Genomic DNA, 19,990 nt, shown 5'->3' with positions numbered 1-19,990 from the left:
GTGCCAGTACCTGGTTGAGCTCTCAGGTGGCAGTATTGCACCTTAACAGTGACGCCTGTCAAACAAGAAGAAGACGCAGCGCGCAGCTATTCTGAGCGGGAGAGTGAGAGGCTCTGTCTGCACCCGAAAAAAGTAAAGTAAGCTCGACAGTATGGGAGTTTTTCGGCTCCTTAGACAGCCCAATCCGCAGGATTTGCCTAGCTACAGTCAGCGCGAAGGGTGCCAACACCACCAACCTTTTTACCCACCTCCGTGTCCATCACCCTGCGGATTAACGTTACGCCATTTTACAGAGAGTAAATTGCGATTATTTTACTAGTCATGGAATGGGAAATGTTATATTTACCTGTTAACAGTGATTTTCAGTGTTCACGTATTTAAATAAAGGGTGATTATTTTAAGTACCGCGTTTTCTTTACTCGTCTTATTCACCGTGATGTAGCGATGCATAGTTATATGCCCTCAAAAATCAAGATACATGGGCATTTTTTGCCCCGACAAATTTTTTGTCATTATATCATATTATAAGATGTAGTTGTTTTACAATATCACACGACCAAAAGTGCCGTTTTCCCCAAATCAGCACAAATGGAATGTTCCTTCAACTTATTTTTAAATGAACAATGTGAGTTACATTTTAGACACAGTCACACAGTAATATTGTTTTTTTCTTTATTTCGCCAACAAAAATTTCAAAATGATGAACAGCAGAACAGAGTCCCCGTGCACCAGAAATGTTTTTGTTATACTGACTGAATCCGCGTTTAGAATCCGAGCTTCGTTCCTGAATGAATCAGTCATTTGAACAAATAGGTTGACTCACTCAATCATTAAGACAGTGACTTGCTGCCACCTACTGGCAGTTTAGTTTACTTTCATATTTAGGAGACATTTTAATTAAAAAGTTAAAATTAGAAAAATATATTTAAATATTTAAATATTGAATTAAATTTATGTAGACAAATTGTAAATGCTGTGTAAATATATTAATGCCACTTCTCATTCTGTGTCACGTCTGTATTGCAAAGATGGATTTTGTTGATAATGATTTAATTTGATTGATAACAGCCATAATGTATAGGCTACTATGCTAGTATTAATTTTTATTTCTTCAGGTCTTAAAAAGCCTTAAATTTGACTTTAAAAAAATGTGCAGCAACCCTGAAAGAGAAAAACTAAATAAACAAAGTAAAAATTATTTAGACTGATAAATCCCCCCCCCCCCAAGGATTCTATAAATATCGCGATATATCCATACCGTGATATTTTTTGGCCACAATAACCGTGGTGTGAAAAATCTAATATCGTGACAGCCCTTATATATATATATATATATATATATATATACACACAATATCTCACAGAAGTGAGTACACCCCTCACATTTTTGCAAATATTTTAATATATTTTTTCATGTGACAACACTGAGGAAATGACACTTTTCTACAATGTAAAGTAGTGAGTGTACAGCTTGTATAACAGTGTAAATTTGCTGTCCCCTCAAAATAACTCAACAAACAGCCATTAATGTCTAAACCGTTGGCAACAAAAGTGAGTACACCCCTAAGTGAAAATGTCCAAATTGGGCCCAAAGTGTCAATATTTTGTGTGGCCACCATTATTTTCCAGCACTGCCTTAACCCTCTTGGGCATCATGGAGTTCACCAGAGCTTCACAGGTTGCCACTGGAGTCCTCTTCCACTCCTCCATGACGACATCACGGAGCTGGTGGATGTTAGAGACCTTGCGGTCCTCCACCTTCCGTTAGAGGATGCCCCACAGATGCTCAATAGGGTTTAGGTCTGGAGACATGCTTGGCCAGTCCATCACCTTTACTCTCAGCTTCTTTAGCAAGGCAGTGGTCATCTTGGAGGTGTGTTTGGGGTCATTATCATGCTGGAATACTGCCCTGCAGCCCAGTCTCCGAAGGGAGGGGATCATGCCCTGCTCATTCATGGTTCCCTCAATGAACTGTAGCTCCCCAGTGCCGGCAGCACTCATGCAGCCCCAGACCATGACACTCCCACCACCATGCTTGACTGTAGGCAAGACACACTTGTCTTTGTACTCCTCACCTGGTCACCGCCACACATGCTTGAAATCATCTGAACCAAATAAGTTTATCTTGGTTCCAGTATTCCATGTCCTTAGTCTGCTTGTCTTCAGCAAACTGTTTGCGGGCTTTCTTGTGCATCATTTTTAGAAGAGGCTTCCTCCTGGGATGACAGCCATGCAGACCAATTTGATGCAGCGTGCTGCGTATGGTCTGAGCACTGACAGGCTGACCCCCCACCCCTTCAACCTCTGCAGCAATGCTGGCAGCACTCATACATCTATTTCCCAAACACAACCTCTGGATATGACGCTGAGCACTTGCACTCAACTTCTTTGGTCAACCATGGCAAGGCCTGTTCTGAGAGGAACCTGTCCTGTTAAACCGCTGTATGGTCTTTGCCACCGTGCTGCAGCTCAGTTTCAAGGTCTTGGCAATCTTCTTATAGCCTACGCCATCTTTATGTAGAGAAACATTTTTTTTTTCAGATCCTCAGAGAGTTCTTTGCCATGAGGTGCCATGAGGTGCCATGAGGTGCCATGTTGAACTTCCAGTGACCAGTATGAGAGAGTGAGAGCGATAACACCAAATTTAACACACCGGCTCCCCATTCACACCTGAGATCTTGTAACACTAACGAGTCACATGACACCGGGGAGAGAAAATGGCTAATTGGGCCTAATTTGGACATTTTCACTTAAGGATGTACTCACTTTTGTGGCCAGAGGTTTAGACTTTAATGGCTGTGTGTTGAGCAGAGATGGGCGTAAATACATGGAAATGTATTTGAAATACAAATACAAAATACTGTGTAGAAAAAAGTATTTAAATACAAATACAAAATACTGTGTGGAAAAATGTATTTAAATACAAATACAGTATTTTGTATTTTGAAAATACACAAAATACATGTGAAATTGAAGATTCAGTGCAGGTATCCCTATTAGGCTGAAATCTATCTGGGCCTATTCTGAATGCCAAAAAGCATTTAGATGTGTGCAACTACTTAAAAACTTTCGTTTTAATTTTATATACCTCTTCCCTTCCCCTGCCCAGTAGGAAATAAAAAACTACAAAAAAACTGAATGTTTAGACACTGAATGTTATATATAATTTGTTAAGCTAATTATAAATAGTCACAGTGAATTAAGAAACTACATAGGCCTACTGACTTTTAATTCCTTACCTCATTTCTGCACTCTCTGTCATTCTCTCTCTCTCTCTTTCTTAAGTGCTTGCTTCCTTGCTGGTAATTACAAATAAACTTATGTAGTGCAAAATAGCAGCCATTTATATACTTACTTCTGACAAGGTTACAATGTAGTCTATTACTTATGGTGAACACTATTAAAAAAAAACTGTAAAACTGTGGGAACCTTTTCTGCTATATAGCAAAGAATAGGGATGGGTGATATGACCAAAATCTTAATTTTACTTCACAGTAACAATATATGACATGGTTTCAAAATTATCAATATCAGTTTTGATACCACAGCAAAAACTGAATTTCAAACTCTTTTGATGCTTTTTTTTACGCAAGTAGTATAGTAACTTTTAAATTTATTTAATGTAAAGTTTATATGTTTCTATATACATAATTAGAAAATATAAAGTTTATCTAAAATAAAATACAAATTAAATTAATTGATGGAGACAGACAATGATTAACCTAATTATTTCGTCTCTACATAAACAAACATTTGCATAGATGGGTAAACACAATCACAATTTGGAAATGTGTCCAGTTACATTTTCATAAAGCACCATGTTTGTAAAATTTATAATGATTACATTTACAAAATGAGCCTGCATAGTCGAAATAATGAATAAAGTAATGGTTGGTGTTTAATACAATCGTTAATTGAAATAAAATAATTAATGAATTAAAAAACATATATAACAGTATTGATCAATTTAGTGTTATACATATGTTATCATATTAAAATGTTTTGTTCTAATGTCACAAGTCACAATTTCAAGTTTACTTGGTTTAACTTGATTATTTGGTTAGGGTTTAAGAAGTGTACTAAAAAACTTTTTCACGTGTCGTAGGGGTGTGACGAGACAAGACAAGATTTTTACACACTATTTTTAAGAAATCCTCAATGGTGAAATACATGACTAGGAAAAATATTCTGCAGGTGTATTTGAAATGTTTTAACTAATCATCTTGTAATGCATGTCATTTCAGTTCTTTCAGAGTATGAATCATCATATGCAGTAAAAGACAACAATACTCAAGCACTGTAAAAGGTTTTGCCACAAACTCAACTAACTTACTTCTCTTCTGTATGATTTCAGTCTCTTCAGACCTCAGAACTGTACATGATTTTTGAGCTTCTACAACTTTTGACCTCCTAACTGAACTCCTTTCCACACACTGATCATAGAAATAGAAAACAGTAAAAATAAAAATCGTAACACTTTACAATAAGGTCTCATTTATTAACATTAATGTATTAACCAACATCAACTAACAATGTGCAATATATTTGCTCCAGTATTTATTAATCTTTGTTTATGTTAGTTAATAAAAATAGTCATTCATTGTTAGTTGATGATAGTTCACAGTGCATTAACTAATGTTAACAAATGAAACTATTGTTTGTGCTTAATAAGATTAAGAGAAAACTGTTATTCACTTTTATAGTAACACTTTACAATAAGTGCAACCATAATCACACTCTCTCAATATTCAAAGTGCAAATAAGACCAAATTTTTCTTTGATACAGAGCTAAGAGATGGTTACAACTACACTGCCCAGCCTAAAATAGCTTTCATATTGGGAGATATTTTCATTCATCAGGGAGCAGCTTTCAAAATGCGGGGTATTGAAATCGCGTAACTCTGTGAATATGGAGCAGCGGCGACCGTTATCCAACTGAATTCAATGTTTTTTTATTTAAATACAAAGCAAAACGACAGTGGAGGCGTAATGTAAACGTAGCGGTGGCATATTCTTTCCTAATCATCCTAACACTCTGTCATGGCAACATCACGAGACTACTTTTTGCCTCGACGAGAAATCTCGTCACAGTTTAGTCTCGCGAGATCTCATCACACCCCTAATGTGTCGTCAAAATGACCCACAACCTAATCAGTTTACATGTGAAGAAATCCATTTATTCACCAACTTCTCACGAGACGAGTGTTTGACATAGTATAAGAGGTGTTTGACAAATTATTCGGCAAACTACTTCCTCTCATCGCTGCTTTTTGGTGGTTTGGAAAACAATTACTCAGAGTCGCCCTCTGTCGTTTCACAGAATTATACAACGGAGAGCACGTCAAGCATAAAAGCCTCGTAGGTTTATTGAGGAGCGTGCGCAGTAAGCAGGTTCATGGCGTAGAGCCATGCGAATTGCGAAAGTATAAACAAGGCTTCAACTGCACAAAGCTAAAGAGAAAGCGCAAAGTCCTATCTATGAAAATGATTTAGAAAAAGTTCCATTGAATAAACGAATAAACGATATTGTCATATGATATCACCCATCCCTAACATGCAGTAACGTTAATGCTTCAAACACATTTGACAAGCTACTTTAATCAACAAGTAGCACATCCTCACTATTCCAGAAAAGTTGCCGGCTCATGTGCATGAATGTTGGGGTTGGGGGGGAGAGGTGTGTCTGGTCTGAACTAGTTGATGCATGAAAACAACACCCTGATAAAGAGGTTGACTGTCGGTCTCAAAGTATTTTGAGTATTTTGAAAATACAAAAATACTCATCTTAAATGTATTTAAATACAAATTACATTTGATTTTTTCCAAAGGCTTTAAAATACAAAATACAAAATAGTATTTTGTATTTCAAATACGTATTTTAAATACATGTATCTGAAATACTGCCCATCCCTGGTGTTGAGTTATTTTGAGGCTGTACACTCACTACTTTACATTGTAGCAAAGTGTAATTTCTTTTGTGACAAAAGAAGGGGTGTACTCACTTCTGTGAGATACTGTATACACACACACACACACACACACACATATGTATATATATATATATATATATATATGTATATATATATATATATATATATATATATATATATATATATATATATATATATATATATATATATGTGTGTGTGTGTGTAAAAAGAAAAGTGCACACAAATGTTGTGTGTAACTTTAGAGACGGTCCCTAAATTTACGAATATGGACCATCCAATGTCAAGCCAACTTAATGCCAGTATTTCACTAGGAAACGCTTAGCATCAAACTGCACATTACATCCATAATTCTGAGTCAACCTGCTTGCCTGTAGCCTATATAGTATAGTATAGGTGTGAGTTTGGTGGACTTTTATATCACTGTATTTATTATATAAAGATAAGTTAAAGGTTCTATATGAATCCTAGAGTATGACGTATTGAGGGAAACCCCTGGACTGCAGCACAGCCGCAATATAAAGTTAAGGAAAGTTACATGTCTACCTCAGATTTACCGTTTGAACTGTACATCAGCATCGGGGAATAACGTTATAATCTTGTTCACTGTAGAGAAAGCTGCTTACATGTAGGCTGCACAGGGAAAGTAAGTGAAGACATTGAATTAAATGTAAAGACAACTTTTGTGTCTTTATCAGCTTTTCTGCATATATACTGTCCCTGATAATCATCACATGCACTTACAGCTTGCTCCGTTAATGTAAATCCGTTTTAAAGAATAAAGGCATTTGCACACTGAGTCTGAAATTCGCATGCGAAACTTTCGCACATTAAAAAATAAATTCGACCTCACGTTGTGTCAATCACGTTTACACACTGCCTCCGAAACTTTCGTCCGTCATAAAAATATTCGGATCAGGTTAAATTTTCTGCGTTTTTCGCATCCGTGGCAAGCATTTTGAGAGACGTTTTGACAATTCAGAGCCACCGTACAAGCGAATGCAAAAATCCAGAATGCCATCTGACAAGTTGATCCACTTCGTCTACAGCACAAAGCAGCAGCACTGTATGACAAACAAAGTGCAGAATACAAAGAGACAGAATATAAAGACAGATTGTGCCAGTAGCAAAGCATCAAACTGAGCCACTGACATCCTGAAGAAAACTTTGAAACACTCGGGCCTCGGGATAATCACACAGCTCCTTGAGGTAGAATTTTCCTTTCTCTCTATGCAATCTCGGGATTGGATGGACCCATTATTTCCTTTTTCTTTTTCTCCTTTTAAAAAATCGTGCTCACTGCTTGAAGACTTCATTTTGTATTGTTTTGCGATTTTTTTTTTTTTTTTTTTTTTTTTTTTTAGGATTACAAATACGAAAAAACGCATGCGAAAATTTCGGACTCAAGCCTTGTCCAAATACCCACACTTGCGGTCTTTGCATTTGACCACTTGTCTACTTACATAACGTATTTCCTGTATTTGGCCCAAGTGTGCGTGAAGACCACAAGTGTGTGTAGAACTTTTGATTGCCTGATGGGACACACTTATAGTCTTGCAAAAAAAATGCAAGCGTTAACAGCTTTTTTTATTATTATTATTATTATTTTCAATACTCTGCATTTTAAAATACACTTCTAAATGTCTGTTCAATGGTCGCTATGTAACTAACAGAAGACACTATTTTAAAATTGTGGTGCTTCTTTAAGTGATAAAAATCATTTGCAAATGTAGTACAAAATACACATAGCCCACTTATCTTTGCATCAATAAAATGTGCAACACTTTATATTTTACTACCAAATTATATGTAGGCCTATTGTATAATTAATTTAACTTACAGTCATATGTTTTGCTCTGAAGCGGTATTCAAGGCTAAGTGTATCCCATCATGCATTATGTTCGTGACCTCACATGCCCCGAAATTGCGAGATGTCAAGGAAAACATATGACTGTAAGTAAAAGTAGTGTGGGTTTAGTGTGCATTTAGTGTGCATTAAAGGTTCTCTAAGCGATCCTGGGTGGAGTAACTTTCTGTTGACGTTCGAAGTGTTGTCAAACAAAACAGAGGCTAGCTAGACCCTCCTTCCTCCTCCTCCTCCTCCTCCTCCTGCCCCTCCCCTCCGTGCTTCCTGAAACAGTCATGAACGCATATTTAAAATGTAAGTAGCTTGCGTATTGATGCTGCTTGTCGGTTATTGGCTGGAGCATGTTTATTATGTTTCGTGGTCCAGGCTGCACCAGTTTGTTTTTGTGTCCATTTTTGGAGCTTGTGGCGACTACAGAGACCGCATTTTTTTACAGTGTGTTCAGGGGACAGGCAGCTAGCGGATAGTGAGGAGATGTTTGCTGTATGTGACAAAAAATGTTTTGGCCTAAAAACGCGTGACTTCGCTTAGAGCACCTTTAAGGGCACTGCACTTGGGCATTTTTAAAGGTGCCCAAGAACACTATTTAACAAGATGTACTATAGGTCTAAGGTGCCCCTAGAATGGGTCTATGAAGTTTCAGCTCAAAATACTCCGTAGAGTTTTTAATATACAATGTTTTAACTGCCTATTTTGGGGCGTAATTAAATATGCGCAGATTCAGTGCGTGTCCCCTTTAAATGCTCGCGCTCCCCGCCCCCAAGCTCGCAACTACATAATACATTGTATAAACAATAGAATAAGTTCACACAGCTCTCTCAAAATGGATCTTTACAAAGTGTTCGTGATGCTGCATAAAAGATCACGTAAGTATGGTAATTATTTTTATGGATGTTTACATTTGATTCTGAATAAGTTTGATAATGCTGCGTGGCTAAAGCTACACTGTTGGAGAGATTTATAAAGAATGAAGATGCGTTTATACAGAATGCAAACGTTTAAAAATGAACATAACGACATGACTCTGATCTCCGTGAATACAGTAATAAACGATGGTAACTTTAACCACATTTAACAGTACATTAGCAACATGCTAATGAAATATTTAGAAAGACAACTTACAAATATAACTAAAAATATCATGATATCATGGATCATGCCAGTTATTATCAATCCATCTGCCATTTTCGCTATTGTCCTTGCTTGATTACCTGCAGAACGTCTGATGATTCGGCTGTGCAGCTCTAGACATTAATGCTGGCTTGTCTAATTGTGACACTGTCACATAAAATACATGTTTTACCGCTCTATTTATTAAGCTGCGTTCACACCAAACGCGAATAGAGCGTCAAATTCGCGTCTACCGCGTCTAGTTTGCCGCTTGAACATTTTGAATGCATTCGCGCGTCTAGAGCGAAATAGACGCGCGTAAAAAACAAGCGTTTGAAGCGAAATTGACGCGCGTCCGAGGCGAAATCCGCTTCTTGTGGGAGGGGCAAGTGCTAGGCGGTTGTCTGTTTGCAAGATGGCTGATGTTGATCGTGCGTTCATCGAGAGAGCTATCGCTTTGTATTTGCTCTGGAGAGCAGAACAGCGGCGTAGGGGTCAGCGTCGCGGGAAGGCCGCGGGTCGATAAACGTGTACGTGACTCAAAAGTAAAATGTGTATTTACAACTTACCAGGTAGCCCAATCTCCTCACCGACACTCTTCCAAACGAGGTCCTTTTATATTCCTGTCTGAAGTATGAACTTGTGTCATAAATCTCTGGGTGACTGCTCACTGATAATATCAGTCGTTCCTCCATTTTGAATGAGTGACTCCGGGCGGGCCTGCCGCCACAGCAGCAAGCAGGCTCCTGATTGGTTAACGCGGCGCGAATTTACGCCAAAGTTCAAATTTTTCAACTCGGGCGTCAGACGCGAATTCGCGTCAAACGCTAAATGCACAAAAAGCACCATTCGCGCGTAACGCGCGTATCGCGCGAAACGCTCAATTCGCGTCATTCGCGCGAACTAGACGCGCGAATGAGGCGAATTCGCGTCTTCCGCGCCGCGCTAAACGCCTCATTCGCGCCGCAAGACCTCCAGACGCGCGTAAACGCGTCTTTACATTGACTTAACATTGAAATCATTCGCGCCAGACGCTCTATTCGCGTTTGGTGTGAACACAGCATTACAATGATTTTATGTATAATAGATTTTTAATTGGTTTACATGTTTTTTAGTCCATTTTATTCCTCTCATCTATTTAATGTGTGTATGTCTTTAAATGTGTATGGGTCTGCCTGTCATGTGACTGATCACATGACAGGAACCAGGAAGTAAGCCAGCATAAAGGAGGCAGCATGGCAAACAATCAAACCCTCATTGCAAACACACTAGCTGGACTGTGGAGTTATTTTTATGGACTTGCCTTTCCAGCAAATCACATCACTTTCCGTGGACTTTGTATATACACCAGTGGACACTTTCACATTAGGACTTTCAGCACGCTACTAGGACTCTTAAGGACTGTTTTAGAGTATGGTGCAAATGGACTCCCTGCTTTTAAACGGCCTAAGTTTTTCTAGTTTTATTGTATTGTTTTAAGTTCCTTGTGATTATTGTAAATACACTTTATTTATTCATTTTTGTTGTCTGTCTCATCTTTTTAAACACTCATAACATCTCACACAGTTTAATCTGACCCCATTTTAATCCATGTAAAATCGACCTATTGGGCCGATCGTTACATAATGCCTTGAACATGAGCTGGCATATGCAAAAGTTGGGGGCGTACATATTAATAATCCCGACTGTTGCGTCACAGTCTGTGTTATGTTGAGAGTCGCCTGTTTTTCCGTGGTGTTTTTCACGCATTAGATTTACATAAGAAGGAGGAAATAATGGTGTTTGAAACTCACTGTATGTCATTTCCATGTACAGAACTCCAATTATTTAACTATGCCAAGGTAAATTCAATTTTCAATTCTAGGGCACCTTTAAGACATGGGACAGTCTTGTGCACTTACTTCCTGTCGTGTGCACGAGCTCTCAAGTGGCCAAGACCGCAAGTGTGGGTATTTGGACAAGGCATCAGTGTGCAAAGGCCTTAACTGTTGCTTTGTTCTTCTTCAACACACGCTTGCACCACCTGCTGGTGAGATCGACTAACAGCAGATGGAGATTATGCTCAGTACTCTACTGTTTTTCCTGCAGTTCCCGGATGTGAAATGTTGAAATTTGAACCTCTGACTTTGTGTACATGAAATAAAATGGACCGAAAATTGCTTGCTGAATATTATAGGTTGTATTTTTAAACAGAATGAATATTTTGGAAGTGAAATCTTAAAGGTGAATATGGATTATTGAATTTTTACCAATGAAAATGTGTGTGAACTGTTTTGAATTGAAATAATCACAGCTTAAATATACGACCATGTTGAATTTCAGCCCATAAAAATGCAAGCCCTAAAAATACAATGCATTAAATGTAAGTACGGTTAATGCAATGCATATGTTTAGTGCAAAGTAGTGCAATTCAACATGCTTTTTATTTTTTATTTTACTTCCATATAAATGCTTCAGATTAATGAGGTTTTGAGATGCAAATTATCTTTACATTCATTTGAAATTGTCCTGTGACATCCTGTGATGTGATTCAAAAGGAAAAGCTAAAATGCCGTATTGCAGCAACAGTCCAAAGTGGCCAATAGGGCGTCTATGTATTTATTATGTCTATGCATTCACAGACATTGCTGTGAGCATGTAAGACATGCTGCTGCTGCTGCTGCTGCTGCACATGTCACATACATTAAATAACACCCACAGCAGATCTTTACAGGTGGAGCTGGGGAAGGTGGAGGGTTTCTGAAAGCACGCTGCACTGCTAACATCAACACTACCAGAATTAGTTTGAATGTTGAGCCGCAGCTCATTTGCTGCTGACGAAACAACAACAAATCAGCTGTGCTATGTAGATAATGATGTGATCGCAACCAAATGAGTTAAAGACCTATCAGCCTGTAACTACTTTACAACTGTAAATCTGTATTAAATGATTACGGGATTTCCTTCAGTGTTTTCAGAATTGTAACTTTTTAAATAATTGTTTCTATACTTTTAAAATATATTTCTATATTAACATTTTAATGACAGAATATGTATTGAACAAAAAATTAATTATTTTCTTTATCAAAATAACAGAAAATAGTACAAACTTTGCTAAAGTGATTGTTTTGAACAAGTATTAAGTTATTAAAAACATTAATTTAGCTAAAGTACTTGTATCAATACTGTGTGTCTGTGGGGTATCCATTTCGATGCCCAGTAAGTCGGGGTTAATCTTTTCCTCTTCACACTTGTGTTCATCTCATGTATAAAATGTATAAAACTGTTTTTTATAAACTCGCCCTGACTACAGGTTTACACCGTTTTAAAGGGTCTGATGATCACATTTAAGTGGGTCTAGTTTTTACAGTGTGGTTTAGTCAGTTAGTATTTTGTTAATTTTTGGCCCACATTGCCAACTCAAACATTTATAAAATTTTTAAACAAAATAAACTACTTTTATGATTTATTTTCACACAAAATCTGTTGCTCCATAAATGTTCAATACAAACATATATTTTTTTCTGCAATTATACACTATGGGAGTTATGAAAAGCACATTTTATTCATTTATTCACTTCATATCTTAATTTGTGTCAACTCCATCAGACGCATTAAAAAACATATTTTTGCAAAGTCTTCAATTATTTAATATTAGTGTTCAGTAAAGGAGTTAAGTGAAAACAAATTAATTCTCTATTTTTTTTTCTTGGGTTACAGTTAGTATGAAGAATCCAGTTCCTACATTTCTTAATTCTCTAAACTCCTTTTAAATATTAAACATATATAACCAATTTCATGATTAACTGATATTTAAAACGTCATGGTTAATTAATCGTAAAGGCTCTGCTACACTGAGTGTTTCTGTTGCATGGAACACAAAATGAAAACAAAGTTATGTTCTCTACAATCTGAAGTCTGCCCTTCAGATAAACACTAAAGCTGAGGCTGACATCGGTCAATTTTTCACACATTTACTAGTTTGTACATGGTAAATGGTATGGCTGGGTATTGACACAATTTTCACAATTTGATTCGATTACTATTCACATGCTTTCGATTCGATTAGATATCTATTATTTTGGATGTAGTATTTCAGTTACAGTACATGGCAAATTTTCTAGAGGAAAAAAATCTCAACTAATGCTGTAAACTACACATTCGAGTCAGTTGGTACTACATTACTATAACATTGAAGGTAAAAATTTACTTATTTATATACAAACATTTAAATTACACTCAATGATGTTTTTATTATAAATAAAGTTTAGAATTACATAATCATATTTCTACTCCAATTCGTTTATTTTTTTATTTTTTTAAATATAATCATTTAAATCGCGGCTGTCATAACTGATTTATTCAAACATGCATTAAATATTGAAGAACATTAAAAATGATAATGAATATGTAATGGTGCATAGCTATATTTATCAGAATGCTGCTTTCTAGAGTTCACTTTTCTAGCTGACTAAGGAGTTTATGGTCACTGAACATGTTTTTTTGAGGTAAATGTGACGTTACGTGACATTGTTTACAAGCTGTTTTATTGACGTCTTTCTGAGGTTGAAACACTGATTGAGCGATTACACGAGACATGATACGGATTTTGGTAAGTTGTACTGTATATTTTAACATACCTTCAGATGTTCATGCATGTTTATTTCACGCTGTAACTGGTATTAAAGCGGAGGAGAGGATGTTCACATGAGCTTGTGCTGCCGCTTCTCTTTAACTGAGGCGCTAAAGCGATCTGTCACGTCACATTAAACAGCGCCAAAATGGTATTTATTTTTTGAATCTTGTAATAAGATGGACGTCATTTGAAATCTGAGACTTTGCTTCATATCAAAAGTAACAAAGCACAAAGATTATTGCGATTTATTGGACGGGAGACGCTACATATTCTGCTCATTCATCAACTTAAAACAGACTAGACTAATCGATTCTTGGGATTTAAGAATCGATATCGGTTCGTAAAAATGAGAATCAATTAAAATCGAGAAATCTATATTTTTTTCCCAGCCCAAGTGAATGGCACATAGTGCACTATATAGAGGATAGGGAACGAATGTAAATATGCTTTCCGTTGACGCGAATGAAGTCAGTTTTCGCGTTAGTGTCATGTGAACTGCCGCAGCGCGAGCTCAGTCTGCTCCAGTCCAGAGATACGAGGGCATTTTCTTTCTTTTCTTTCTTTTAAAGAAAGAAAGAAAAGGGAAAAAAAAATTGCTAGTCACCGCTTCTGGTCATTTTTACAAAAATTAAATGGTCCCCACAATATTTTGTTTTATGAATATCTGAATACCTATCATGCAATATATCAAAAGAAAGAACAGAGCCTCTGCTTTAAAAAAAAAAAAAAAAATCTGTTTTATTCTTTTATTCGTTTGTTCACGTGACAGCTTTCACATTAGCTTTTTTTCATGCGAACCGTGGCCCGTTTTGAACTAAACTGCACAATTAATGTGAATTTGAACAATGAATGTCCTGAGTATCCAGATTTCCTTTAGATGTACATTTTTAAGTATTATTATTTCGATTAATTCATTTACTTGTAACATAAAGACGGCTTTTGTGTGCAGGACATGTTTTGCCCCTTATCTCAAGTGTGAACAGATAAAGATTAACCCTGACTTAATGAGCATCGAAATGGATAGACTACTGTGTGTCTGTAAGTGTTGAATGTGTAGATTGAGTTTGTTTGGATGTGATGTTACCTGTGAGCTCCGAGAAAGACGACTGGAAAAACCCCAAAAGAAGCAAAAAGCACGTGAACCTCCAGATACCCATGACTTTAATATCCAATAAACTCCTTACAGTGGACTAGAAATGTAAGAGTGCGCCATGGACCGCAGACATTAGTTTCACTGTTAGAAAAAAGAGGGGCGGGGGGGAGAAAAAGCGGCATCCTGGTTTGCGACAGACTTCCAGGTTGGTCATCCATGTGAATCCCTGGAGTACTGTAACATACACTAAAACCAGACATCGGCTGCCGTTTACAGCCAGAAGTAGGAGTTAACCAACCTGTCACTTGTAGCCTGAGGGAGCAAGACAAATAATGACATGAGAGGCACCGTGTGAATAATAGCTACTCATAATTGTGCTTTTGAATTTAAATGATTAAATCATTTCATATGGGTAAAAGGCTTTGATTTTATTTCCCTCTAAACCACTAGATGGCACAAAAACTCGCCGCATCACTTTCCTAAACATCCGCTTCTCAAGAAGTTTGGAAGTTTGGCTGATCCTGGCGCCATCGAGAACAGCAGGGCAAAGTTGATTCTGCGCTAATTTGATCTAATATTTGATGTTTTTTTTTTTTTTTTAAATCTTGTAGACGTAAGTAGCAAATAACAATCGCTAAAATTATTAAATATATTTTGAGACAAAGGTGTTCTTAATGATTTTCAGTTTTGTTCAAGGTAATCAAAGCAACAGTTTTTCAATAACGGAAGAATATGTAAAAGTGTGGTATTTGAAGTAAAAGGCATTTGTATGGCATTTATATGGTGATTATCTCTAAGGCGGACACACAACTTGATATATGACATGTCATGTCAACAAATGGAACAGTCAGCTGTTTATCATGTTAAATATGGTAGGGTAGAGTGGGGGAAAACGCCCCCCTTAAGGAAAATGTGACATTACAGTGAAACAAAACATAAATGTGACTAGAATTGCCATCCCAGTTTTGAGTGACTATGGCAGGAGTTATTCACCAAATATTAAAATTGCTCAGCCTTCATAATTAATTAGTATTTTGACTGAAAATATTTTTGTACAAAGGGGGCGTTTTGCCCCAACGGTGGGGTAAAACGCCCCCCAAGGTGGGGTAAAATGCCCCCTTTTCTTTACCAACCAGTTTGCTTCATAGATCAACAGTAAAATGAACAGACTAGTTTTTAATCTCTAAAAGTAAAAGGCAAGTAATGTATCAACATGTATAGGCCTATATATTTAATATTTTTAATATTTATTTGAGGAATATCCAACATATCCAAATTTTTAACATTTGATAATTTATGTATTTGTTCACCACTATCACCAAGACAAACAGAAAACCCTAAATAAATATTAAACTTATAAATTTGTATATTTATGTAGTAAAATATATCCAATAAATGCATTAAAAGCCACCCAATTTCATTGGGTCACCTAACCACCTTCCATCAGTGAGCCAACTGTGCTATCAAGCTAGCCTAATGCTCACTTGAGGTAATTTTTATTTTATTTTCTTTAATTTTGTTTAAATATTTTGATTTTACCATCTACTTATACTGCATTAAGTGTAAAACAAAGGATTTGATAGACAGAAATATGTTATTATAGTAATTATGATAGAGAGAAACTATGCCCTCTGGGGGCGTTTTACCCCTCAGCGTAGGGGGCGTTTTACCCCACAAGCTACGACTTTTTTAAAAAAAGTTTAATTTTTAAAATATAATTATATTCCTTATAAATAACATATTCTCTTAAACTACAGACTTCACTATGCATCTATCATACATCACTGTGATATCCTGCAGAACAATATTCTCTTAAACACTTGTTTACTAATATCTGAAAATTATAGTGCTTATCATGTAATCCTCTTCTCTTCAAATACGTCGCTGGTGTCAGCTTCTCCAAGAAGATTTGTTTATCCCCGTTGTCAAACGTAGTGCATAGCAACAGTGAAAATGTATATTGACTACCTCTAGTGCTTATTTTGAGAAAAACAGGTGGGGGGCGTTTTACCCCAGGGGGGCGTTTTCCCCCACTCTACCCTAAATATTATATATCGAGTTGGGTGTTCTCCCTAGATTTAATCACCAAATTTATAATGAAACCATCATATTTAAAAATATGATATTAATCCTATCATGTAAATATCATTTATTTTTATTACTGTAGGCTATATTAAATTATTACGGGATCTCCTTCAGTGCTTCCAGAATCTTTACCTTTTAAAATGATTTTGTTTCTATATTTTTAAAATATATTTCTATATAAACATATTTTAATGACAACATATTTATTGAACAAAAATTAATTCTAAACAGAAAATTCTCCATGCTGGTTTTACCCTGTGTGTCTGTGGGGTAAAAGGCCCCCCTCCCACCCCATACATTCATAAGATTTTTAAACAAAATAAACCACTTTTATGATTTATTTTCATACAAAATCTGTTGCTCCATAAATGATCAATACACACATATATATTTTTTCTGCAATCATACACTATGGGAGTAGTGAGAAGCTCATTTTTCTAAAGGTGTGCCTTTAGGCCCGTTGTACCCTTATATACACCGATCAGGCATAACATTATGACCACCTTCCCAATATTGTGTTGGTCCCCCTTTGCAGCCAAAACAGCCCTGACCTGTCGAGGCATGGACTCCATTAGACCCCTGAAGGTGTGCTGTGGTATCTGACACTAAGATGTTAGCAGCAGATCCTTTAAGTCCTGTAAGTTGTGAGGTGGAGCCTCCATGGATCGGACTTGTTTGTGCAGCACATCCCACAGATGCTTGATTGGATTGAGATCTGGGGAATCTATCCTCCTTGACTGTCTCGTTAAGATGACGCAGAAGTGCGTTCCAAAAAAGGAGTATTTTTGACCCTTACACCCTTCATCCCTTCGAAGCTCTCACTCCGGAGGGTAAACCCTTTGAAGGGATTAGGGCATAGGGATGAGCCCTTCCGAATGGAACGCAGGGTTAAGCACAACACTCACCTCCCTCAATTGTCCAGTCACTGTTATTGGTGTGTTTGCTTACTGTCATTTCTTGGATGTATAGCCTATGTTTTGAGTTATCATTAAAACCTTTTGAGTTCTTTGAAGACCTGCTTCTCCTGCATACTTCCTCCTGAGTCGCATACCAATACAGAAATAAAGTATACTACTGCAAAAATATATAGAGTTTTATTAGTGTATAAAAGTGTGCTTTCAATGCTTTAAAATGAATTTAAATCTTAGTAGACTTTTACATAGTAATTCTAAGTTTAAACGGCATTGATATTATCACAAATATATTACTAATGTTATAAGTACATTTTCCCAACTGTGGTACTTAAGTACACTTTATATAAATGCACCAATTAGAACGAACACTTCAAATGATTTTAAGTGTAGTCAGATAAAGTAAACCAAATATACAGTATTTCACTTAAAAGTGTGTTATGAATGCTTTAAATAAAATTTTACTGGATTTTTATATATACTGTCACTAAGTTCAGTTCATTTTAATAGATTTTCATGAAAAATACAGTACAAATGAATTAATTACAAGTAAACCCAGGTGAAAAAGACGTAGGCCTAGTATTAAATGTATTAAAAATATACTTGAAATGCAAGTTGTTAATAATACATTTGTATTCCCAACATGCTTATTAAAAGTGCATCAAAAATATTTTGAATTGCATTTTAATATATTTCTAAACAGTATACTAGAAGTACTTTCGTAATAAATATATGCTTATATGCTGCAATGTAGCCTATTTTAAATATTTATATATTTAGAATTTTAATATTTTCAAAATAAAGATATATCCGGCAGCGTCTGTGTACAAAGTTGCCCTGACACACCAAACCAACACTGCGGTCAATCCAGCTGCCGCCGCGAAATGCACGGTCAATCTATATTTTGCGGTTCGCGCATATACACTGGCTATTATGGTAAGACCGTCAGAGAACTGATCTGAAAACAAATATTCTTCTGTCAAAGCGATTTCACATTCATTTATTCAGTCAGTCTGTCTGAATAAATGAAAATGACTAAATAAATACATACACAGCCCAATTTCACCTGAAAATGATAGTAGTACACCTCACAGCCTGTCACTGTATGATATGCTGAAATCCAAAATGAATGTCTGCCTGAATAATAATAATAATAATAATAATAATAATAATAATAATAATAATAAAACAGGCCTAAATAAATAAATATAAATGAAAAATATATATATTTTCCACAGGTGTACTGTCCATCTGAGGTGAATTTGGTTTGTGGAAACTAGCACTTTTATTTTTGTGATTTTTCTGAATGTATAGACAAAACCACATATATATATGAAGTTTGGGGGGCTCTTATTTTGGAATACAACATAAGAATGTCCTGAAATGGTGTAGTTGACACTGTGAGAAGGTGTACTGTCCATCTGAGGTGAAATTGTTTTGTGGAAACTAGGCCTTTTCTTAGTTTTAGAATGTATGGACAAAACATTGTATATATGAGTGTTGGAGGGCTTTTATTTTGGAATTTAGCAGTGAGGTGTAGCCTACTGTCATTTTCAGGAGACTTTGGACTAGGGGTGGGAATCGGAGGGTACCTCACGATACGATCCGATCACGATAAATGGATCACGATAACGATAATATCGCGAGTCAGCGATTCTGCGATAATCGATATATCGCTAGACAATCCTATAATGATACATCACGATATCGGTCTTAATATGAAAACAAAATGCAAGTGAAAAGGTTAAGTGCAGGTTAACGGATAAATCCGATCTTCATTTCCCGCGCTATATGCAGATTTAATAAGTCACCTTATTAAATCTTAAATCTTAGTGACTTTCACGTCACCGAAAGCAAGAAAGAGTAAGAGTTCACGTCACCGAAAGCAGGAAATTTGAGGTGCATTTTATTGACCATCAGTTAATTTTAAAATCAAAGACCACAATAGGAGAGAGCGGCAACAGCACTGGTAAGGTCTCCTTACTTTTAATGAAGATAATTGTGCGTTACACGTCTGCGACTTAAGGCCTGCACACACCGGGACGAATATCGCACGCGTTTATCGCCAGCGTTTTTCGAGACATTTTTTGTGTTCATACCCAAGCGATTTTCACTGGCGATGCGCAGAGTGAACGTGCAATTTAACTCCCTGACAGTATGTGGCGCTTGTGCTTAACGGTAGTGCAAATAGACATATTTATGATATTAATAAAGTTAAAGAAGATAAAAATGCAGATATAAAATGGCACACACACACACATATATATATATATATATATATATATATATATGACATGACATATGAGAGATAGTCAGAAACGGTAGTGCAAATAAGTCACAATGACAGTAGTGCAAGTGAAC

General features: G+C 36.4%; 1 protein-coding gene across 1 annotated transcript in view; it reads right to left on the bottom strand.

Annotated features, from left to right (window-relative positions):
* LOC125243652 (CUB domain-containing protein 1-like) overlaps positions 1 to 14,970 on the bottom strand; it is a 31,772-nt gene extending 16,802 nt beyond the window's left edge. The window contains exon 1 of the mRNA XM_048153438.1: positions 14,625 to 14,970. Within this exon, the coding sequence (XP_048009395.1) occupies positions 14,625 to 14,697 (73 nt within the window). The 5' untranslated portion in view covers positions 14,698 to 14,970. The remainder of the gene's footprint in view (positions 1 to 14,624) is intronic.
* Positions 14,971 to 19,990: the final 5,020 nt, after the last annotated feature.

The sequence above is a fragment of the Megalobrama amblycephala genome, linkage group LG13, assembly GCF_018812025.1.
Source record: "Megalobrama amblycephala isolate DHTTF-2021 linkage group LG13, ASM1881202v1, whole genome shotgun sequence".
Taxonomy (NCBI): Eukaryota; Metazoa; Chordata; class Actinopteri; order Cypriniformes; family Xenocyprididae; genus Megalobrama; species Megalobrama amblycephala.
The sequence above is the reverse complement of the archived record's forward strand: the minus strand, read 5'-3'. Positions and strand labels throughout refer to the sequence as shown.